The 24,647-nt window shown below is 16.3% G+C and overlaps 4 protein-coding genes across 4 annotated transcripts, besides 28 other annotated features; 1 reads left to right on the plus strand and 3 right to left on the minus strand. All coding sequences in view use genetic code 6, as the record gives it.

Annotated features, from left to right (window-relative positions):
• Positions 1 to 1,853: 1,853 nt before the first annotated feature.
• On the plus strand, positions 1,854 to 2,931 carry IMG5_124450 (hypothetical protein; the record flags this gene model as incomplete). Its single annotated transcript, XM_004032272.1, has 3 exons — positions 1,854 to 2,054; positions 2,148 to 2,334; positions 2,510 to 2,931. 3 exons carry the CDS (start codon positions 1,854 to 1,856, stop codon positions 2,929 to 2,931), a joined length of 810 nt encoding a protein of 269 aa, XP_004032320.1.
• Positions 2,071 to 2,137: a microsatellite.
• Positions 2,932 to 3,152: 221 nt separating the features above from the next.
• Positions 3,153 to 3,212: a microsatellite.
• Positions 3,153 to 3,214: a microsatellite.
• A 125-nt stretch (positions 3,215 to 3,339) lies between these two features.
• Positions 3,340 to 6,772, minus strand: IMG5_124460 (hypothetical protein; the record flags this gene model as incomplete). The annotated part of the gene is made up of 10 exons (XM_004032273.1): positions 3,340 to 3,449; positions 3,491 to 3,581; positions 3,685 to 3,774; positions 3,818 to 3,915; positions 3,958 to 4,134; positions 4,182 to 4,850; positions 5,143 to 5,242; positions 5,319 to 5,431; positions 5,480 to 5,535; positions 6,138 to 6,772. The coding sequence occupies 10 exons, from the start codon at positions 6,770 to 6,772 to the stop codon at positions 3,340 to 3,342; spliced, it is 2,139 nt and encodes a 712-aa protein (XP_004032321.1).
• Positions 3,609 to 3,665: a microsatellite.
• Positions 3,610 to 3,678: a microsatellite.
• Positions 4,901 to 4,966: a microsatellite.
• Positions 4,903 to 4,969: a microsatellite.
• Positions 4,960 to 5,027: a microsatellite.
• Positions 4,961 to 5,102: a microsatellite.
• Positions 5,049 to 5,109: a microsatellite.
• Positions 6,773 to 7,935: 1,163 nt separating the features above from the next.
• Positions 7,936 to 10,552, minus strand: IMG5_124470 (ubiquitin carboxyl-terminal hydrolase family protein, putative; the record flags this gene model as incomplete). The annotated part of the gene is made up of 3 exons (XM_004032274.1): positions 7,936 to 9,539; positions 9,586 to 9,657; positions 10,093 to 10,552. 3 exons carry the CDS (start codon positions 10,550 to 10,552, stop codon positions 7,936 to 7,938), a joined length of 2,136 nt encoding a protein of 711 aa, XP_004032322.1.
• Positions 7,940 to 7,975: a microsatellite.
• Positions 7,982 to 8,043: a microsatellite.
• Positions 8,063 to 8,091: a microsatellite.
• Positions 9,821 to 9,860: a microsatellite.
• Positions 9,902 to 9,960: a microsatellite.
• Positions 10,553 to 11,235: 683 nt separating the features above from the next.
• Positions 11,236 to 11,291: a microsatellite.
• Positions 11,292 to 11,478: 187 nt separating this feature from the next.
• Positions 11,479 to 11,542: a microsatellite.
• Positions 11,543 to 12,179: 637 nt separating this feature from the next.
• Positions 12,180 to 12,217: a microsatellite.
• Positions 12,218 to 12,305: 88 nt separating this feature from the next.
• Positions 12,306 to 12,357: a microsatellite.
• Positions 12,308 to 12,351: a microsatellite.
• Positions 12,358 to 15,514: 3,157 nt separating the features above from the next.
• On the minus strand, positions 15,515 to 17,613 carry IMG5_124480 (hypothetical protein). Its single transcript, XM_004032275.1, has 6 exons — positions 16,672 to 17,613; positions 16,443 to 16,614; positions 16,116 to 16,391; positions 15,970 to 16,059; positions 15,779 to 15,915; positions 15,515 to 15,715 (listed from the first exon to the last, which is right to left on the minus strand). The coding sequence occupies exons 1-5, from the start codon at positions 17,529 to 17,531 to the stop codon at positions 15,823 to 15,825; spliced, it is 1,491 nt and encodes a 496-aa protein (XP_004032323.1). The 5' UTR covers positions 17,532 to 17,613; the 3' UTR covers positions 15,515 to 15,715; positions 15,779 to 15,822.
• A 377-nt stretch (positions 17,614 to 17,990) lies between these two features.
• Positions 17,991 to 18,062: a microsatellite.
• Positions 18,063 to 18,338: 276 nt separating this feature from the next.
• Positions 18,339 to 18,405: a microsatellite.
• Positions 18,406 to 20,269: 1,864 nt separating this feature from the next.
• Positions 20,270 to 20,351: a microsatellite.
• Positions 20,277 to 20,333: a microsatellite.
• Positions 20,277 to 20,353: a microsatellite.
• Positions 20,354 to 20,725: 372 nt separating this feature from the next.
• Positions 20,726 to 20,776: a microsatellite.
• A 1,733-nt stretch (positions 20,777 to 22,509) lies between these two features.
• Positions 22,510 to 22,540: a microsatellite.
• Positions 22,541 to 23,519: 979 nt separating this feature from the next.
• Positions 23,520 to 23,589: a microsatellite.
• Positions 23,590 to 24,647: the final 1,058 nt, after the last annotated feature.

Raw genomic sequence — 24,647 nt, forward strand, 5'->3', positions numbered from 1 at the left:
TTTTTAAATAAATATATTAATCAATAACAAAAAAAAGAAATTTATTATCCATTTTTAATGACTTTTTTTTTTATTTGATTGACTTTTTTAATAAAAAATTAAAGAAAACAATAATATTAGCAAATAATATCATTTTAAAAAGAAGAATAGAAGTATATTTTAAATTAGTTTTAAAATCTATAATTAATTTCAGAATCAATTTAGTTAATAATTTCTACTTAAAATATAATATATTAGATATATATTAATTTTATTTTCATGTTTTTAATAAGGATTTTCAGTTTATAATATTAAATTTAAATATTTATTAGAAAAAATTAATATTATTTTAATTTATAAATTTAAAAATTTTCTAATTTAAAAAAAAATTAAATATAAATTATAATATATAGAAAAACGATTTTTATTCTAATAAAATATATTTATATAAAAAAAAAAATAATAAACATGGATTTTGCAAGCAATCTAATTTTAAAATAAAATTTATACCCAATAAACAAAAAAAACCTAAATAATAAGGTTCATCTCCTCGAGAATTGAAGCTAAAGGATTTTAATACATCAAAACCATAAATAAATTATAAAAAAACTACTTAATCTACTGACGTGAGGCAAAATACATTGTAAATTAGGCCAGGAGGAGGAGGAATATTGACAAAAATTAAAACATAGAATTAATTAAATAAGAAACCTCAATTATAGTAAAAGAACCATAAAAAATAAACAAAAAAATAAGAATTAGAAAATTGTTTTAATTTATTATTTATATATATATATTTTTTTTTATTAAATTCATTTTTTTTTTTTTTTTCTAAAATTTAAAGAAATATTATTTGATGAAGAAGAAAGAAAAAAAATAGAAGAAGAAGAAAGGAGATGTAAAACAAAAAAATTAATAATTACAAAAAAAATTAATTTAAAATAGAATTCGAATTAGACAAATTTAGGTATTTACAAGAACAAAAATTATCAAAAGAAGAAAAAGAAAGATTGCTTTTTGAAGTAAAATAAAAAAGCAAAAAAGCAAAACAACATAAACATAAAAAAAGTAAGAAAAAGAAGCTGAATTTTAATTAAGATTTGAAGCTCGAATATATGCAGAGGAAAAAAAACTTCGTGAATAATTAGAATGGTAAATATATTTAAGTTGTTAAACAAAACCAGATCCAGAAAGCGAGAAAAGTCAAAATTAATACATATATTAATATGATGAAATTAATACAATAGATTAAATCGAAAAAGTGTCTTTTTATTTAAAAAAAAGCGATTATTCTGAAGGAGTTATAGATGATCTTTAAGAATCATATTTTAAAGCATTATCAGATAATAAATATGAGAAAATAGATTATTATTAAAAATATATTCATAAAATAAGAAATATTACAATTTAAAAAGTTTAATAAATATTATTTTTAATATTTAAAAATCAAGAAAACTATATTTCTTAAAAAAATATTGAATGTATATTTTATTTTAATATAGTATTTTTTTTATAAATATAAATAAAAAATAAAAGTGTAAAAACTAGAAAAGATTACTATAGAATAAGAAAATATAAAATAAATAATTACTAATATTCTCACAAAACCAGAAAATCGTTTTTATTATGAAATGTTCCAATTATTTAATTCAGATTTTTTCCAAATTTCGTTCTTTTGGTAACCTATATCAAAAACAGGATATAGAATAAAACCTATAGAATTCAAAACGAACAATTTTATGTTGGAAATGCCCAAAAATCTAACTAATTAATCTGTTATACTTAGAACTATATGGACAAAAGAAAATTATTTATACAAAGATAAGTAAAAATATTTTACTTTAGGAGGCCTGTATGATTGTAAATGCTATAATATGTTACCTTTTATGACTAAAAATAAAAAATATTAAATAAAAATTGATTTTTATGAACCATAAGAATGTATGAAGGCTATAAAATACCCTCCAGAAAATACTGGCTTATAAGGAAATTTTTCGTTTTTAAAAGGTGCTTTTAATGTTCCTGATTATGTTTATTTACCTGAAGATTTTACACCAAAACTAGATGTTTTTATTGTAAAATTATAAAAAAATATATATTAATATATTTATATTGATATATAAAATATATATATATATATATATTTATATTATATATAATTTATTTAGGAAAACTTAGGATGGACAGAAGAACATATTAATTTAATTAAATATGATAATTAAACAAAACATGTTTAATTTTAAACTAAAATATTGGCTCCTTTAGCTTGTATACTTCCATTAGATGCAGACTATCCTTATTAAAGTTTCCATATGAAAAGCTTTCAAGATTAACTCGTTAGTCTTAATTTGAAAAGTAATCTTTTTTTATATTAATAACTTACATATTTTTATTATAAAATAAAGCTAAAGAGGCATTTGTTTAAAATTTTTAATTAACTCAGAATCAGTTTAAATTTAAGACTTTTAGCATTTGTATATATAAAAAGAATGCTCTTATATTCAAATGTTATAATAATTAAAAAATATAGGAATTAATTTAATGCCTGACTTTGAAAATGATTATAAAATATCAGATGTTGAAAATAAAGCTTTATAAGAAGTTTTAATGTTAATAAAATGTTTCTAAATATAAAGCAATATTTAAAATCGTAACATAGGAAACGATTAAATTATTTTCGATATTAAATAAAATTATGAATTTAAAGAATCTGAGGAATTCTAATGGGTTTAAACAAATATTTGGTGCAATAAATGTAGCCTGTTTGATTAAAAAAATAAACCTTTAGGTGTTAGTCACAGTATGGTTTCTTAAATATTCTAAAGTCATTAAAATATATTGGAAAATTTAACTTAAGATGTGATTGATAAAATGGAAGATGTGCTTAATGCTGATTTTTAGAATAATTTAAGAAGATTTTTAAAATTATCGAAAATTGTGGCTTTTTCATGAAATTTAATTCCTTTTTTATTTAAAAATAAACTTGATTTTTTTTACTTTTATTATAATCTACATTTACATTATTAAAATGTATTATATATTAAAATATTTAATTTTTAAACATATAAATTTGATATTTATAAGTATGAATATCGCTAAAAATATAAAAATTACATATTTAAAAATTTAAAAATATAAAATATTTATGTCAATATAATTAAAAATTTAATATTATTTATTTTAAAGAAAAAAATTTAAATTATAAAAAAAATAATTTATTATTAACAAAATAAAAATTAAGTCGAAATTTTAAAGTATTAATAAAAAAAAAGTAAACTGTAAAATTCACTTTTATTTTAAAATATAAAAAGATTATTTTTTATTTATTATAAATATTTATTAATATAATAAATAAATTGTTCAATTTAGTTTTTATGTACTTAGCTTTAAAAATAAAAGTGATATAATATTCATAAATAATGCTAAGCCTATTAAAATACCTAATGCTTCCCAAATTGAAAAATCGAAATCTTTTATTTATTTTTTTAAAAATAAATAATATCTAAAATACCAAAAGTTTTAATAGGATCATAATTAATTTCTACAAATACTAATCCATTTAACTAGTTTATCATTAATGCATTTAATGAATATCTAAATGGCTAAAATATAAAAAAATAAATAAAATAATATATATATTATATATTATATATATTATATATATATATATATATATATTTATATATTTATTTTTATATAAATTACTGAAATATATTATATCCAACTAATCCAAGATGGCATCTTACTTAAATTAATATAAAACCCTGCAAATAATGCAAATGAATATAATAGCATCTTTTCGAAATATATATAAAATATAAAAGAAATTAAAATATACTGGTGATATAGCTGTTACAACAGTATTATTTGTAAAAATACTTCCAATCATTAAACCTAACCCATTTCCGGCTAAAGAAAGCACAACTAAAATTAAACCTTTATTTATATTTAAAATTTTATATATTTTATAAAAAATACATGATATTCCAAATCCTTCAGTTCTCTATGAAGTTAGCCAATAAATTATTGAATTAAATAATATAGGATATAAAATAACATAAGGAATTTCGACAATAAGCTTTCCATAAAAATAAGAATAAACTCTATATGTGTTTGAGTTTTCTTCTTTTAAAAATAAGTTTCGTTCCTTAGGAACTATTATAAAAAAAATGCTAAACCAAAAAAATATAAAAATATAATACACAATTAAACATAAGTTATCATAATATTTAAAAATATAGCTATAGAAATAAAAAACATTAAACCAGTAATATTTGAGACCCATTTAACTATTTAATTTTAATCTTTACTATCAATTGAAGGTTAGTCTTGTCCAATAAACCACCATAGACTAGAAACAAGAAAACATAAAATAATTAATTAAATTATTTTAGATTTTAAGAGCAATGGTTATCTTTTAAAATTAAGAAAAGCCCTATGTGCAATTACTTTAGTTTCGTAAATAAAAGGATTTGTTTTTATTATTTGTATTATTTTTTCTTGTTTGTCAATACAAAAGTTTTCTATTTCTTATAATATATTATTTTGTATATTTTAATCATATGCACTTTTTGAAAATAATTGATAAGAAATGTCTTTTGAATTAAGAATAAACATGAAAAAATCAGCAGGATTGCAAAATTATGGAAATTCATAATCGTTATTTTATAAATATTAAACTATTTAATCAGCTTTTCCTTAATAAACTGTTTAACCATCTTATAATAAAAGTAACCTATCAAGTTATTAAAAAATTTCACTGTTAGGTTAATTTATAGTAAAGATTATAGTTTTTCCATCTTATGTAGATAATTATTATAATATGTTTATTAATTATAGTGATGAAAAATTATCAAGACCAGTTGTGGGTTCTATATAAAAAATTTTATTAAATTTTTGAAATATAAAAAAGTATATTGATATATATATTAAAAAATTAATAATATATAAAAGAATTTAAATAAATATTAAAGCAATAATAATATATTAATATAAATATATATATATATATATATATATATATATATATTTAATAAATATATTTATATTTTTTTTTTTTTTATATATATATATATATATAAATCTAATATTTAATATAATATTAATATACATATAATATATATTCAATATTAATTATTTTTCATAATGTATATTTATAAATACCATCTAATATTATTAATTCAGGATTATTAATTAATTCAATTCCTATATTAGTTCTTTTTCTTTCTCCAATACTTATTCCTTTAACATAAACTCCACCAACCTGTATTATTTATTTATTATTATTTATTTTTCAAGTAAATATAGATATATTTTTAATACAAATAAAAATTTGTTACAAAACTATTTTAGCAATTTTCTAGTTTTAGTTTTTGAACTATTTAATTTACTTTTTGTTAAATATCTATATTTTATTATATAAGCTTTAGTTTTGCTGCAAATTCGATTGTTTCTATATATATTATATTTTACTTTGTTTAAATTTTTAATATTTTATTACCTCTAACTGTCAACGTTTCTAATAATATATCGTCTTAAAAAACAAATGCTGATGTACTACTAAATTAAATAGAATTATATTTGTAATTATTCATATAAATCTAAATATAAAAAATAAATAAACTTTATTAATATATTTTTTTTGAATAACTTCTCCCTATATTTTGTATTATTTATTATTATCAAGTTTTTTTGCTAAAACATTTAAAAAAGTCGTTTTTCCTGAACCTTTTTTTTTTTTTTTTTTAATTTTAAATGGTATTTTATTTTACCTGAAGGACCCATTATAGCTAATGTTTGGCCAGAAATTACATATCCAGTACAATTTTATAATAATGTTTTATATTTTTTACTTTTGACAGAATTTTTGTCAATAACTTCAACATTTAAATTAATCCATTTTAAGTTAAATTTTTATTTTCCAAGCAAAGGCGCATTCATATTTTTTTTTTTAATAATTCTTATATATAAAAAAGTAATAAAAAAAATATATATATAATTTATTAAAAATATAAATAGAATAAAAAAAAAATTCTTAAAATAAAAAAAAAAATGAAAATTATATATCTTAATAACAAAAAATTCAAATATTTTCATATTATTAAATAAAATTAAGTTTTCCTTCACTTCTATATTTTTCAATTTCTTAATTATCTAACCAATTAGTTATTTTTCCTTCTTCCCAAACACCAATTTTATCTTACTAACCTTTAGAAATTTACATTCTGAACCCATGCTATTTTCCCATTTTCTATTATTCAATATATTTCTTCCCATCAGCCTAAACAAAAACACCTAATCCATGCTTTTTGTCTTCAAAATATTCACCTTCATAATATTTCCCATCAGGCCATTTAATATTGCCTTTTCCATGCATTTTATTCTAAATCCAATCTCCTTCATAAACTCTTCCGTCAGGCGATCTATAAATACCGTTTCCCTCAATCACATTATTTTTAAATTCTCCTTCATATTCAGATTTATCAGAAAATTTTAAATATCCTTTCCCTTCTTTTTGACCATTGACGTATAATCCTTCATGTTTTGCATGATCAGGCCAAATTTCAACTCCGTTTCCATGTTATTTATCATCTTTCCATTAACCTTCGTATTTGGCTCCATTTACGTGATAATATATACCAAAGCCATTAGCTTTATCGTTAGACCATTCTCCATCGTATATATCACCTGAAGAATGGGTTAATTTACCCCTTCCATATGATTTATTTTGTTGCCAATAACCTTCATATTATGAACCATTTGCCCATTTTTATTTTCCATAACCATCTTTCATTCCATTTAACCATTCTCCTTCATATATAACTCCCTTTTCTAATGTGATTGGAGGGAGTTTTTATCTTTCGAGGTTTTCTGATTCATATTTACAATCTATGCTCGTATTTTAGTTAAATTTATCGTAATTATTTTATACTCAATTTTATTGAATTATTACTTTTTATGAAGGAAAATTTAAAAATTCATTTTTTAATTCGTTTTTAATTTCTCCTTATTTTTATAAACAACATGAACAGTTTCCCATGATTTTTTTTTTTAAACAAAAAAAAAATTATCTTTTAAATACCTTATTTTTTATAAAAAATGTTAATACTAAATCTAATAAAATTCATGAATTAAATATTTTTTAAATAAGATAATAATATAAAAATAAAATGCTCATATTTTATAATAAAATAAATAATAAATGTATTATTTTAAATGCAAATAAAATAAAAAAATTATTTATATAAATATTGCTTTTTTTTTCTTTTTTTTTTTTCTAATAATTACATATGTAAAATATATTATAAAAAATTATTAATATAAATTTATTTATTTTATATTGTTTAAGATACTGTTTTATTTTCAATATGTCCACAATTATTTATTTAAATGTTCTTTTTCTAATATAATTTTTCCTTCTTTATATTTTTAAGATTCTTCGTACGCTTTAAACTTTGATAAATATAAATATAAGTTATTTTATAAAATATAATATATAATAAAATCAAAAATACATATTTCCATCCTAAAACAGTATCACATTTTTTACATGATATATTACTAACAATATGAATTCCTGTCAATAAAGTTTATTCTTCTTAAGCTGCACATTTAACATTTATTCTTATTTAATAAATTATAATTAGATTTATTTTTATTTTTTATTATTTATATTACACTGAATTTAACAAATATGCTTTTCCATTTTAACCTTTAAATGCCTATTTTATTTTTATCCTATTAATCAATTTTTCAATTTTTTAATTTTTATACTTTTGATATTAGCTCATTATATGAAGCTAAATGAGTATTACAAATTTTACATGTAAATATATTGTTTCCTTCTATATAATCTAAATATACCCTTCCCATTTTTAAAATTTGAAGATTATTTTTTAATTTTTACTTTATTTATTAATAAAAAATGTTCAAAAATATAATAAAAATAATTTATTTTCAAATTATTATTATTATTATTATTATTATTATTATTATTTCTATTTATATATATATATATATATATATAAATATATATATATATATATATATATATATATATATATAATTAAATAATTAATATTAATTTATATATTTTTTTTATATATTTATTTTCATAATATCTAATATTATAAATTAATTCTTTCCTGCATTTCTACTATACTTTTTGTTTTAAGAACTTATTAATGAAATTTTATATATTTCTTTTTTTTTTTTAAAAAAAAAAAAGTAAATGTATGATAAAATATATTTTTTATATACTCCTAGAATTTAACATATTCCAATAAATGTTTAATTTATATCATCTTCTAATGATTAATCAAATTAATTATCGATTTACCATAAATATCTTTCTTTTTAAATAGATTATTTCATAAGATGTTCATCAATTGAATCTATTTTTAATTGATTTAATTTTAGATGATTTTTCATTTACTCTTACATAACTTAATAATTTGTTATTTATGAAATTGCATTATTAATTCTTTCCTAATTTTTTTACAGTTTAATATTCCCGATATGTTTCATAAAATCAAAAAGAATATTTTATATTTATAAAATACTAATATCATCCATTTATAATTTCGCCGAAAAAAGTATAATGGATTTAATAGATTTAATAACAACTTCATTAGTTTATTATTTAAATTCGAAAAGTTAGCATCCTAATTTAAGTAAAATAACTTTAAGCATGTCCCTGCTCATTCTATATAAATAATCATTTGAATTAGTATTATATTCTTATATATAATGCAAATAATCTAAAGATTCAATATAATTCTCTTCATTTAAAATTAGTTAGAAAACATGTAATAATGCAAAACAACTTTATACCTTATTTAAATATAAATTATATTCCATATCTAATTTCTCAATATCTTTTTTACTTAAAATTATTTTATTTGGAGCCTTGAATTCACCCATAATTTCGAAATTACTTTTTAATTTCTGTATTAATCTTTTATAATTAGTCATTTATATAGTATCCAAAGAAAATTTATTTTTAGATTATTCCTTAATAGAAACATCCAATAAATGGTATTTTAGGAGTTCCTCAATACTATTACTTTAAAATCTCAAATAAATTGCGAAATTTCCTAAAGGAGGCAATGTTCCTTATCTTTTTTATTTTTCGTATTTTTTTCTTACATATTCATTCAAAAAAACAAATCTTTTAGAATAATTATCGGATATTTTATCCGCTAAAAAACTTATTTCATATTATTCTAATTCTTAATATTATTTTTCGTTTTCTATATATATTTCTTTTTTCAACTATTCTTATACAAATTATTTTATTGTGTATTTTTAATTATCACTTGTAAGCAAATCTACAGTTTATATACTTTCTTAATTGTCTTTTTCCATTAATTCAAATGTATATTCAAAAAGGCTTTCCGTATTATCCTATATATAAATTAAACAATAAGCACTAGTCATTTAGTAGCCTATTGCTTATTGCATTACTGTTTCTTCAGTTTCTTCTGCTACTTATGTATCATTAAATGAAAACCATTTTTTCCTATCACGAACGTATATATAAGCATAATAATGACCAGAATCTTTAAAATAAAAAGCAAATATTATTTTTTTCTCTCTTTTTTTTACCTGCATATCCTTTGTGAATTAAAATTGCGTGTAAAAAATATTTATTTTTCTGAAGATTTTTATATATTTTATCTATTTCAGACTTTTTAATTTTATTAAAAATTAAAAAATTATGAATTTAAGTTACATTTATGTTTTAAAGCTGATTTTCTAATTAGTTGATAAAATTTTATGTCTATTCTTAAAAGTTTAATAAAACTTAAGGAATTTTTTAATTAACAAATTATTTTCTTTATTAATTTAGATCTTTTATACTTTAATTTAAATCATCTATATTTTTGTCTTTTTAATTTTCTACTAGTATTTGATTTTTATCTTATGTATTAATAATATTATTGTTAATATTTTAATTATTAAGATTATTATTAATAATATCATCAAAAAAGTCAACATTTTACATTTAACTATTATTATTATTATTAATAACTTAATCATTTAGATCTAATAAATTAATATTATTTTCCAAAATATTATCTTCAACAAAGAATTAAGACACTGTTTGATTACCATTTTATGCTTCTAATTTAATTTCTTTTTTAGGTGAAAATTTCTCCTACTTTATTGATACTTATTATAATTCTTATTAATTTTCAGTAATAATTTTAACTGTATTTTAAATAATATCCGTAATAGATAAATTCAAATTTTAAAAATTTTTTATTCTAGAAAGTTCTTATTATAAAATATCTCTCTTTTTTTATTTGTATAGTTTTTTTTTTTAATTTAATAAAAAAATTTACTTATTATTTTAAAGCTTTTAATTTAGGTTTATTTTCTAAAATATAATCTCTATTTTCTAATAAAAATCTATCAATATAAATCTCCTTTTCAAAATAAAATGGCGTATTTAATTTTTCAGGAAATCCTTTTTCTTTATTATAAACAACTCTTTGAATTTAAAACATTAAAGTTTCCGGTTTTTTTGTAATCCAACAAGTTTTTTCCATCTCTGTTTATTATCCAACATTATTTTTAAAATCATTTATATAAAGTGTATTATGGTTTTCCCAACTAGTATATAAATCTTAATATTATAAATCTAAAATAATAGGCGAAAAAACGCTTTCTTCTGAATGCTATTTCAATTATCCGTTTTAATAATAAGCCACAAATTCTTTCCTTTTTCCAAAAAAAAGCTTATTAATTAATGAATCTTCATCCTCTAGCATTAATGATAGTTGTCTTTTTTACGGTTTATTCGGTGTCAAATCTTCATTTAACAAATCTTATGTTTGTACTTATTATTATTATTATTATGTTAATCCTAATATTTTTTGATGATCTTTGCCTTTTTATAATTATAAACCTTCTTAAATTCTTTCCAAAAATAATAAATTAAATTCCTCAACGTCCTTTTATTCGCCTAAAATCACTTATTTTCCTTCATTATCGACTATATTTTCTAATACAGACCGCGGGCATGCATATTTTTTATCCGATAAAATCATAAATCCAAAAAGCCTTTATAAGCCTAAAACAAGTCTTATAGAAGCTTGTAATCTTGCTTGCTTTTATGGACTTAAATTGCTAAAATTAATATCTTATTAGCATCTATAATTCATGATTGCTTCTAAAAATTTAGGTAAGTAGAAATATGATTATATTAATGAATTAAAATAACACGCTTTATTGTAGTAAAAAAATATAGTAATATATATATATATATATATATATATATATATATATATATATATATATATATATATTTTAAATATTACTATTGCCATAATTTAATAACCCTACTGGTTATCCTTCTTTTCTTAATCTTTAATTAATTGGCAATATTTCATGCGTTTATTAATTTTGGTTTTAATCCTAAATATTATTATTTTCTTAATTTTTGTTTTAAATTTATTAATTTTATTCCTTTTCTCTTTTATTTTTTTTTTTAAAATATATGTATATATATATATATATATATATATATATATATATATATATATATATATATATATATCAGTAAAATATATTTTTTTTTACTAAAGATATACAATAACATCCAAAATAGGCTTATTTTATGTTGTTGAAATTTCTACAGCTCTATAAATCAAATCAGTTTTAAAACCCATTTCTTAAAGTTTTTAAACAACTTCATCTGATATATATGATGATTATTATTATTGCTATTATACTTGCTATATTTATTCGTTTTGTCTATACATTTTATATGAATATATTATTTTTTTTATTTTTTATTAATTTAAAGAAACTTATTTTATTTTATTTTTAAAAAAAAGAAATCAAATAAAAAATATAAATTAAATATTCAAAATTAAAGAAAGTAATTTATTTTATAATAATTTTTTATAAATATATTTTTAATATTTTTAAGTCTTAAAAAAAATATAGATAATCAATTTTACTTTAAAATTATGCCACAATTTTTTAATATTTAGATTTTGATTAATAATATTTAAATAAATGCAATACAAAATTTAATTTATTTAATTTTTATTTTTTAGATATTCATCTATTTTATTTTACATATTAATTTAAAATAAATATATAATATAAATTTATTTATATGCTATTAATAAATTGATAATGTATATTTAATTATAAAAATTATATAAAATAACTTTCAATTATATAAATATTTTTTATTTTATTTTCTATTTGTTATTTTTATTTTTAATATAATTTTTTAAAAAAAAACTCTATATAAAAAAAATACAAGAAAAACGTGTCATTATTTTATATAGTTTTTAAATAAAAATTACATAAAAAATATTAAAAAATAATATGAAAAAGTAATAAATAATAATAGTAAAATTTAATTAAAATATTTTTATTTATAATTAAAAAATCTAGATAATATTTAGACAATTATTCTTATTTTTTGTTAAATTACTTAATTAACAAAACAACTATTACTATAAATTTTTATATTGATTAAAACATAAATAAAATAAAAATATTTATTTTTTATAATTTATTTTTTTATTTTGAATAAATAAGCTTTTTTTTTTTTTAATAAAAATAAATGAAATATTAAATTTAATTTTTTTTTTTTGATATAATTTTATTTTTTTCTATTTTAAATATAAATAATGTACTTATCATATGATTAATATTTATAAAAATAAGATAAGGATTTATTTTATAAAATACAATTAATTTCAAACAATTTTAAATATTATAAATGTAAAATTAGTAATATTTTTCTATTTCTTTTTTTTTAATTTTATTGATTTATACAATTTATAATCATATTTTTTTCTTCTTTTTATAGCAATGATTATTTATATAAAAAATAAAAAAGTTTTAGAGGAAAAAAAAAAAAAATATAACAATTAAGAAATCTATAATATTTTTCTATATTATTCTTAAAATGTAATATCAAAATTCAAAAAATACAGATACGAATAGAAATAGATGTAGTCTAGCAATTTCAAAAAAAAGATAATATAAAATAGAAGCCTAAAAAAAAAAAGATAAAAATATATTAAATGTAGACCTATTAAGAATATTAAAATGTTTATAGAAATAGGCGAAGAGCCTTTATTTTTTTTATATGGTAGCTTTTGTATAGATTTGAGATTTTACAAAGACTTAAATTATGAAAAAATAGCAGCATGAAATTCTAAAATAAATATAACATAAATACTCTAATAAAAAGATTATATAACATTTAATTTTTAATAAATAGATTAGCCAATGAGAAATTTTAAGGCAGTTTAGTAAAGGCTAAAAAGTTGCTAAAATTAAGATTTAAAATAAATTTCTGATTTCTTGAATCAATATTAATAAATAATAGACTTAAGAATTTCTTAGATTTAATAAATAAAATAAAATATAAAAATAATTTAGAATATTTATAGGTAATTTAAAATCTAAGATATTAAGAATTTGAATAAATGAAAAATTTAATTATTAATGATTTAAATTAAAAAAGTGTTAAGTATTTGGCATTTACAACTAGTGCTAATTATAAAACAGGAGATAGTTAAATGATGTAAGTAATTTGCAATAATGATATTTTGCATTTTTTTGGAATAACGTAGGAATAATATTCGAAAATCGGAATGAGAAATGGGGGATTAGAAATTTTTGAATAAATGTAATAATTATTATATATAAAAAATGTTTTAAATTGCATGCTATTCCCAAATTAATAAAATTATTTTTAAATTTAAATAAAAACTTTTGATAATATTGATGTTTTAGTTAAATTATCTATTTAAAATTTTTTTATTCAAAACAATAATTTTTCAGAATTTATGGGTGATTTTGTACTTTAAATTTAATTTTTTGATGTCGATGAACTTTAGTTATCAAGACTTTATTATATAAGAAATTAATAAATCTAAAATCCGTTAATCGAATGGGAGGAGAATTTTGAATATACCAAACAATCTAATTTGTTAATTGATAAATTTTATTTAAAAAATGAACAGCTATATAAAAAAGGAAGAAAAAAGAAATCTGATTGATTTTTTTTTAAAATAACTTTTTTAATTTACTATATATTGTATTTAGTTTCTAAATAATACATATTATATTATTAAATTATAATTTTAAATATTTATTTTCTGGATAATAGATATTTATAAAAAAATGATATATTATTTTTTACTAATTTAAAATTATTATATATATTATACGATAAATAAATATGAAAAAAAAAAAAAATTAGAATTTTTTATAAACAATAATTAAATGCTCAAATTAATATTTATAAATAAACGATACTTTGTATCATAATAATTTTAAAAAGAATATAAAATGTTTTTTTTCTATTAATTGAAGCAATTAATTTAATTTTTAAAACTTAGTGTTTCTAAATATTTTAATATACTCTATATAATAGTTATTCATTTTTAAAACCTATTATATATCATTAAAATAATTAATTTCATTTTATAACTATTAAAACTATTATTTTTTTAAATCATAAATATTAAATATATGTTTTTTTTAGAATCATATATTTTATTTATAACTTTACTTATTTGGATTAAATTATTAGAATTTGAATAAGATTGATATATGTATTATTAAATCAAAAATAAGATATCAATATATTAAAAAAGTCATTTTTTTTAATAAATATAATTAAATTATTTTAATTTTGTATATATAAAAATAAAATAAAACAAATAAAAATATTAAAATAAATTAGATAAAATTTATAATTTATCTATTTTTTTTATCAGTAAATATATTAAATATAACAATACAAAAGAAAATATTTCTTTTAATAAATATATATTACAATATATCTTTAATATTATTGTTGTTTTTAATTAATATATTAGTAGTATTTTAATATTATGTTAAAACATATTTAATTTTTATATTCTTTACATTTTATATTTAAATTTAAATAATTATTAAGTTAGTATGTTTTTCGTTTCATATTATCTATTTTAACCTTATATTAATTAATATCAATTATAAATGAAATATATTTATTTATATAATAATTATTAAATAAAACCTTTATAAATTTTATATTAAATATGGTATTTTATTCCAACATTTATTAAAAACTTATTGAAAAAATTAATTTTTTAATCTTTTTTTTTATTTTTTATTATCATTTTATTCTTATATAAAAATAAAATGCTAAAAAAAAATAAGATTCAAACATTTATAATAAAAAACTTTGAAAAAAAGCTAATATATTATAATTCCAAATGTAAAACATTTATATTTATTCGTTATAATTTTATTATTTTTTACTTAATAAAAATGATAATTATTTTTTTATTCTGTTTATAATTAATTAAATTATATTAAAAATTAAACATTATATATTCAACATTATTCATAATTAAATAATGTTTTGATCTTTTTTTTTTTTTTTTTTAAAAAAAAAAAATATGTTGATTGATAATGAATTTTTTAAAAAAAAATCGTTTTATTTTTTATTTAGGAAGATTATTTATTATATACTAAATAAAAAAGTAAATGCATAAATTACATATATGTAAATATATATTTAATAGTTTCATTCTTCTTGTTAATCATATTCTTTTATTTATTCCTAATCTTCCTCATCACTAGCACAATCCTATTCTAAATTTAAGTTTAAAACATAACTTTAATATCCTTTTTGGCCATCTAAAACACCAAGATTACAAAGACATAAATATGCAGTTTTTTTATCATCTAATATTTTTGCGCACTAGAGAAAATATTTAAATTATTTTTAATAAAATATAAAATATAATATTATTTTTATTGTTACATCAATTGAATCTCTAAGAACTTTTACACCATTTTCAGTATTTTTCATTTCTATATATCCCAAAATTTTAGTAATATGTAATAAACAATCTAATTAAAGTTTATTTTTTTTAATTTTTTGCTTAATTCGTAACAATCCTATCGTAAAAATAAATATTTAGATAAATCTAATTTTTTTAAAAAAGAATTTACTGTAAAATGATTTAAAGAATCTTCTAAATATCCCGATTCTTACAAAGTTAGTCCCAATTATCCTAAGCAAAGGCATTCAGATTCTAATTCCTTTTTTTATTTTTGTAATAAATTTATATATAAAATATTCTATTCTTTTATTTTACATCTCTGTCTCTCGACCATTGTAAAGCATATGAAAAATTTTCTATAGACTCTTATCTCATTTGATATTTTCTTAAGACTATACCTAAGTTATAATAGCCTGCAAATATATTCTCTTAATCGGAATTTTCTATGTTTATTTTATGATATTCTAGGCTTTTTTCATAATCATTAATATAAAAATAATCAATTCCAATTCTATTTGCTCCTAAAGCAATACCAATTTTATCTTCCATTATGTTTGCGCATGTTTAATATTTAAGATAAGATTTAAGAGCCTTAAACAAAAAACAATTTTTTGTTTAAAAAAAATAAATTAAAATAATTACTTCGTTATATTTCTTTTAATTATCATAAACTACTCCTAAATAAAAACTTAAATGTGCTTCTTTTTAGACATCACCTGCTTATTATCCTGCTTTTACTCTTATTAGAAGATCCTTTACATTATTTTTATTATTTTCATCAAATATATTAAGTAAAGGCACAGAAGGAGCATACCTTTTAAAAAAAAAAAAAAATTAAATAAATTAAGGTAAGAATATTTTACGAAATTACCCATTACCAGGATTTATAGGTGAAAAAGAAGTTGCATTAGGTAAGTCAGGAGGTTAAACTTAAATTAATTAATCAAAGAATTATTTTTATGGTTCATTATTTTAATCTAAACATAAAGTCTACTCTAATATAGAAACATTACTTTTAAAATTCTTTTCTTGTACTCTTTTTACCGGACTTTATGTTTATACACCCATTTTGACTTTAGCATCTTCTTTCAAAGTAGAATTAATTAAAACACTTTAGTTTTTAAAAACTTCTTATTAATTAAATTTCACTACACTTTTTTTATCTTTTTTATTATTATTCATTAAATTATTTGGATTCTCTGTATTACTTGAATGAAAAAACTATTCGGCAGAATCTAAAAATTTTATTTCTTAAACTTCTTATTCTTTTTCAGCTATTTTTAATTGATTTAATCGCGATTATTATGGTAGGACAAATATTTCTTTAAACATTTAAAAATCACTTTCTTTTTTCCTTAAAGGTTTTATTTAAAATTAATTTGCCTGTTTTATCCTTTTTTATTAAGGCTCTATTTATTTAATATATTAATTCATTTTTTTTTATGTATTTTAATCTGCTCCGTTAAATAATACACTTGCTTCTTCTATTTAATTTTCCATTTCTTCTAATACTTTTATTGAATTAAATGATATTGGTTTTAATTTCTCTTTTAACCCGAATCTTGAAGGCTAAATCGGAGTTGAATGCATTTAGTTATTTTAAGCAATTGTTTGAACTATATTTGGATTTTTATTTAAGCTGAATGTCTTTTAATGAATGTTTGATTAGTTTAACAATTATTTTTATTAACTTTATTCATGGTTTGGTGGCGATTATTATGATTTGTTCATTTTCTATAATTAATTTTATGTTTAATGCTTTACTTATTTACAGTTTTATTGTTTATTTTTAATAAAATAAATAAATTAGATTTTTATTTTTATTTTATTTTTTTATTATCTTTAAAATTAATTATAAAAAAGTTATATATTTATTTAATATTTTTTATATTAAATTTCGATTGTTATACAATCTATCCATAAATTACAATCGGTTTAAAATTAAACATAATACATATTGAATATAAATAAATTAATTTTATCATAAAATTTATAAAAAAATAATAATATTTTATTTAAATTTTTAATATTAATTAATTTCTAAAAATAATATTTTATAATAAGCAATTATATTCTACTTTAAAATAACTTTATAATATATAATTTCGATATATAATTATATAAGTTATTCTGTAAAATCAATTATTATCTTTTAATTACTATATCTATTTTCTTAATCTATTTTTACTTTTTTATTTTAACTAGATATTTAAATACTAATATTATTATTTTATTGTTAGTTATAATTTAAATATAATATTAATAATTATGATTTCTAAATTTTTTATTTAATTGTTAAGTTAATTGATTACGTTTTATTTTTTAATATAAAATGAATTTCTACTATCATTAATATTATTTTGAATATATTTTACTTTAATCATTATTTAAAACATAGCAACTAATTTAGCTTTTATTTGTCTTTTTTTTGCTTGAAATTTAATGTTTTCTTAATTATTTTGGGGCTGTTATAAGTTAATTTTTTGTACAGATACTACTTTATCTTATTAATAATATTCAGTTTACGTTCCTATTTTTTTTTTTATTAATTTTCTATTTAAATTATATTTTTTTTATTAAATATTCATTTAATTTTTATCTTTTTATACATATAACTTAATTTTTTTTATTTCTAATGAGTTTCGAATTCGAAGGTAATTTAAATTTTTTATAATTGATAAATTTATCATAAAGCTAGTTTTTAATTATTATTTTAACTAATTAATATTTTATTTTTTTGAGTTTATTTATTCTCTTATTATAATATTACATGAACAAAAGATTTTTAAGTATTTTTAAAACTAAAACAAAAATTACTAATATTAAGAATAGAATATGATAATACCCTTTTTTTTATTTTTTTTGGAGGACATTTATATTCTATTTTTTTATCATTCTTAATAGTAATAACAGATGTACCTGAAAATATGCATTTTTTTGTTCTTTTTTGTAACTTTTTTTCGCCTTTTTTGTTAAAAATTTGTAATATTTTTCTAAAAAAAAATAGAGTCTAGATCATCTTCAGAATAACATCTTTCACTTCTACTAAAATGATCTTCTGAATTATCTCTTTATTTTAAGATTCTCAATAAAATTTCTAATTATGGATTAAAATATTTTATTTCCTAATAAGTCATATAAACTCATATAAACGCTTATACCTGTTTCTTTATAGGAAAATTTGCTTCTTTTTTTTTAATTTAACTATACAATTATATGTTTATTTTTTATACTTAAGAGTATATTAAAATGCATCTTCTTACTAAATTTAGATAAGCAAAGAAACTAGTTTTTAAAGTATAAATATTTGGTATATTTAAAATTTTCCATAAAGATATTCGGGAAGTTCTTTAATAATATTTTTAAACTTAAAAAGTAAAATCTTCGATCCTTATTTTCTATCCATTTAATTTGTTAGAAATTGAAAAATTTGAGTAGATATTTATTAAAATTTTAATAAAAAAATGAATTTAATATTTTAATAAAAATAACAAAAAAATATATATTTCTAAATATAATTATTGGTTATACTTCTTTTTAATTCTTCTTAAATATAGATTTATAAACGATTATTTAGAAATAATTTGTTTATGATATCTTCTATTTAAAAAAGGTTAATTATAATTTTTCATTTCTATTTATATTTTAATTAATTTTATTTTTTTTTTATTAAAAAAAAATTAACTTTTTAATATAATAGAAGGCTAAATACCCTTTATAATAAAGATTTATATTTAGAAAAATTCAATATATTATGATTTGATTATATATTTTTGATTGTATTAGTATAGAAAGAAAACACAATTAATTAATTTCTTTATAATTAATATAATTTTAAAAATTAAATTTTATTAATTTTTTTTTAATTAATTCAAATTAAAAATATTTTCCAAAGCTTAATTAGGATTTTCCAGATTTGATTTTGAATAAAATACTAAATCTTAATTTTTCAATTTAAATTAAAGAAATATATTGTATAAATTAATATTTAAAACTCTATTTATTTATATCCAATATAAAAATTGCTAAATATATTTATTTATCTTTATCGGAATATTTAATTATCTATGTGATATTTATCTAAATTAATGCTAATGTATTTAAAAAGTAAATTAATAATTTATTTTTTGAAGTTTAAAATAAATTTTTTAACATATTATGTAAAAAAAAAAAATTAAATATATCTTGATAATATAATAAATTTAATTTCTATAAATTTATACATAAAAACATATTTTAATTAATAAATAAATCATAATAAACATATAAATATATAAAATTATAATTTTCATTTATAAAATTTAAAAAATATAAATATTAAATTTATAAAAATTCATGAAATTATTAAAATGCTATAATATCTATTACAAATATTAAAAAAAAATATCTATTACAAATATTTTAAAATAAAATTATAATAAGACTTTTTAAAATAGCTAAAATAAAAAATTATTTTTTACATAAATTTAATATATGTATAAATATATATATAAAAATATAAATATATATAATATAATATATTAATATATATATTTATATACATATTTATATTATTTTTAATATTAATAATGTACCATATTATATTTAATAAAATTCTTATAAATTATTATATTATTTGTAATAATTTTTTTATCATTCTCTATATTTTTCTAAAAATTCACTATATATCTAAATTAATAAATTCTTATTTTTCTGATTTTCATAAATATTTTTTTCGTATTTCTTATAGCTATAAAAAGCTTTTATAACTCTTTAATCATCATTGTCAATCATGCTTTCTAAGTATTTAATCTATTTTTTATATAGAATATTTTATTGAAATTTTTACATACTTAATTTTCACTCCAATTGTACTTTTTTTAAAATTCTTTTATTTATTTTTTAGCTTCAACTATTTATTTTAATTTTAAATATTTTATTTTATTTATATTTATATATATATATATATATATATATATATATATATATATATATATTAGATACTCGATATTTCATAGTGATAAATCATGCAAATGTTTTCCAAAAACTCATTTTAGTCTTTATTATAATTATATAAAGCTAATGCACTCATCATAGGCGCATTTACATAATTAATTAGATTATAAAATATTTCTAAAATATCAACATTAAACTCTTTTAATTAATATTTAAACTATTTGACTATTGCTTTCAATTATTCTCTTTCTTCTAAGCTTGGACTAGTATATTTTTAAATATAATAAAACTATTCTTTTTTAATTCTTTATATATATATTTAAAATAAAAATAGTATTTATTAAGAAATTATATATTGAAAAACCAGTTGATATATCGTTTGCATAATTTTAAATTTACTCAATAAATTAATCAAATTCAATTTATTAATTATCATATTAGTCTGCTATTTCTAAAATTTTAACACTTCCTTTTATTATTACTTTCTCTAAATCCACTTTTTAGTGATTTCTTATATATCTTCTATAAGCATAAATTATAAATAATTAATTTAATACATTCTTATTTATTTTTTATATTTCATATTTATTAAGATTAAATTTCATTATTGATATTTTTTCGACTAAAAGTAAATTTTCAAGATACTCATACTTATTTTCTATTTATAATAATTAATAAATTAAATTTTTTAATTTTATATATATATACTATTGATTTAGAATGCTTCAAATGCAGCCAAAATAGAAACATCTTCTTACAAAAACAGGTATTATTATACAGAAAAGTTTTATTTATTATCAAGATTAATTAATGTGTTTAAAAAACTATTATATTTTTAGATTTTTTTATTTACAAAATATTGAGAAGGAACTATACTTCTTTTTATATTTTATATTGATAAAATTTCTTATTTGACTTTGTTTATATCTCTGTTTTTTTCATAAGATTAAATTATTTTAATTATTTAATAATCATACTTTTAATTATTATAAAATATTTTATTATTATTTATGTAAAAAAAATAGTTACCACTGAATATAGAAGAGTTACGTTTTCTTAAGTTTTCTTATGTGTTTAATTGGCTAAAAGATTCATTATTTCATCGAAAATTTTATCATATTCACTATAAAATTACTAATTATAAAATTCTATTAATTCATTTAGTAAAATTTCATTTAAATCATTTTCTTAGATTTATAATCCTACGTTTTCTATTTATTATAAATTTAAGTTCCAAATTTTAACTACACTATCGTAATTATCTTTAATATAATCTTTTTTTTCAGGAGAATTTTTTAAACTTTAAACTAATTTTCCTTTTTTTTTTTGTTTAATTAAATTATTTTATTTTATTTATATTATTTATTATATATAAAAAAAAAATACTTTTATTCAAAGGAGAAAATTAAGAAAATGTATTTATATATAGATTTGTTCTCATTTTTTTTTAATTATATTTTTTTTTTTGCTTAATTTAATCTAATTACTTTTTCTCATCTTCATTTTCATCTTAAACAACTTAATTTAAAACTTATTATAAATTCTATAAAGAAAGCTAACCAAGGCTAGGAGATGAACTATCAAAATTAACTTCTTATATTTTTTTCTTTTATTATTATAAAATAATAGTATTAAATTAATTTTAAAAAGACTCATCATCAGTTTCATCTATTTTATTTTTATTTTCCTTATTTTATTAAAGAGCTTATTTTAAATCTTAAATAAATTAATAAAGATCGCATTATTCTCTAAATTACTATTTTTGTTTGTTTATTATATATATATATATATATATATATATATATTTATTTTAATTTTTTTTATATTAACCTAATAAATTGCAAAAAATTATGAAGTTTTTATATTTTTATATTATTATATAGTATTAATTTCTTCTTAATTAAATTATTTTTTAAGTTATTCTTTTAACAAATTAATTGAAATCAATTTTAAAGGTTTTACTATCTTTAAAATTTTAAATAAATATTAATTAAATTTATCGGAGTAATAAAAATTTTATCTACCTATTAGAAATTCTGTGATTCGCATAATTATTTTTAAATTTCTTCAAAAATTTAATTAATATCTTCATTATCATGTTTTAAATAATGAAGAATTATACCTTTTTATAAAAATAAATAAAAAAAAAATAGTTTTATATTTTTAAACCATATTATTCTGGTTCAAATAATTCTATGTTATCATCCATAAAATCTAAAGGATTTAAATATTAAAATGTCTATTGATTTATTTAAATTTATTTGGAATTGCTATTTTTAGAACTAATTAAATTATTATGATCTTATAAATTAATTGCATTCACTATAGAATTGTTGTCTTCTTTATAATTACTATTCTATTTACTTGAGTTTAGATTTAAAAATTTAATTTAATCATTTGATATATTTATTTAATCTTTTTAAACTAAATTATTATCCATTTTATTAAAATTTTAAACAAAATTATTTTCTTAAATTAATTAATGACTTTAATTTTATTAAGATATTTTCTTTAAACTGCCAATAAGATCAGATTCATTTCTATCATCAGAAAAAATTGCTAATAATTATTAATTATTATTTTAAGCTAAAGAATGTAAAATTTATGCTTCATTTTAAGTTAAAAGTTATTGAAATTATAAAGATTATATTTTTTGTATTATGGCTTATAAACTAGGAAAAGGACTATTTGGTCGTTCTAGATAATTTTGAATACTAATATATTTTTTAAGTCTTTCTCTTTAATTAATATATTTTTTTTTTATTAAAAAAAGAAAAAAGAAAAATATAAATATATATATATATATATATATATATATATATATATATATATACATATATATATATATATATATTAAATAATTTTACATTAATATTTTTTTGGAATATTTTTATGAGAGGAAGTCTTCTATAATTTATATTAAATCTTAATTTTCTTTAAGTATTTATTTTTTTATCTCTGAAAGTTATACAATATTTAATAGATTATTATTCTCTAAATCAATAACTGCATTTATTATTTATTCTTATGTACTATAAATATATATATACATATTTATATATTTTTATTATTATTAGTAATTTTTTTTTTTTTAAAAAACAAAAATATTATTTATTTTTTAATACAAAACATTTTTATTTTGTCCAAATACAGATGTTGAATTTCTTTTTTTCTTGATAAAGCATTATTAGAATTCTTTTATATTTTGAATATTTATTATTAAGATTAACTTAAGATATATTATTTAAAATTATCTTCGTTAAATTAACTATAAACACCGAAAAATTTCTTCATAAAAGTTTCATATTCTTCTAATATTTTACATTTAAAATAAAGATATTCATAAGCATCAAGCTATATTTAATTAAGAATATCAATAAGCTCTTTTTTAGTAGGATATTAGTTATTTTTAACAAACTTAATAATTATTTTCAATATCGCATCTAAATCATTTTCTAATGAAACTTCTATTAATTTTTAATTTTATTTATAAATACTTAGACTAGGAGAAATACAAAATTAGTCCGAAAACTCTGATTCAACAAAACAAACATAAAAATCATTTATTTATTTATAAGAATTAGAAATTTCATTTATTTTTTTGACTAAATTATAAGTTTGTTCTTCAATAAATGCAATAAAAGTATAACCATTCAAATCTTAGTTAAAATCAAGATTTTTCCAAACTTAAATATTTCCAAGAATTGTAATGTTATTTAGGAATTTTTCACTTCTAGGAGAAATATAATTATTTTGAAGTAAATTATTACTATGATATACTATTCTTTAATTGTTTAAAGTATTTGAATCGAATAAAATTTTATATTAATTTTAAGGTGATTTTAATGATGTTACATGAGTATAATTATTTTAATCAATAAATTTATTTATAGATTCTGTTTAATCTATTAT

This window comes from Ichthyophthirius multifiliis, assembly GCF_000220395.1.
Source record: "Ichthyophthirius multifiliis unplaced genomic scaffold scaff_1120509250984, whole genome shotgun sequence".
In the NCBI taxonomy this organism is placed as follows: Eukaryota; Ciliophora; class Oligohymenophorea; order Hymenostomatida; genus Ichthyophthirius; species Ichthyophthirius multifiliis.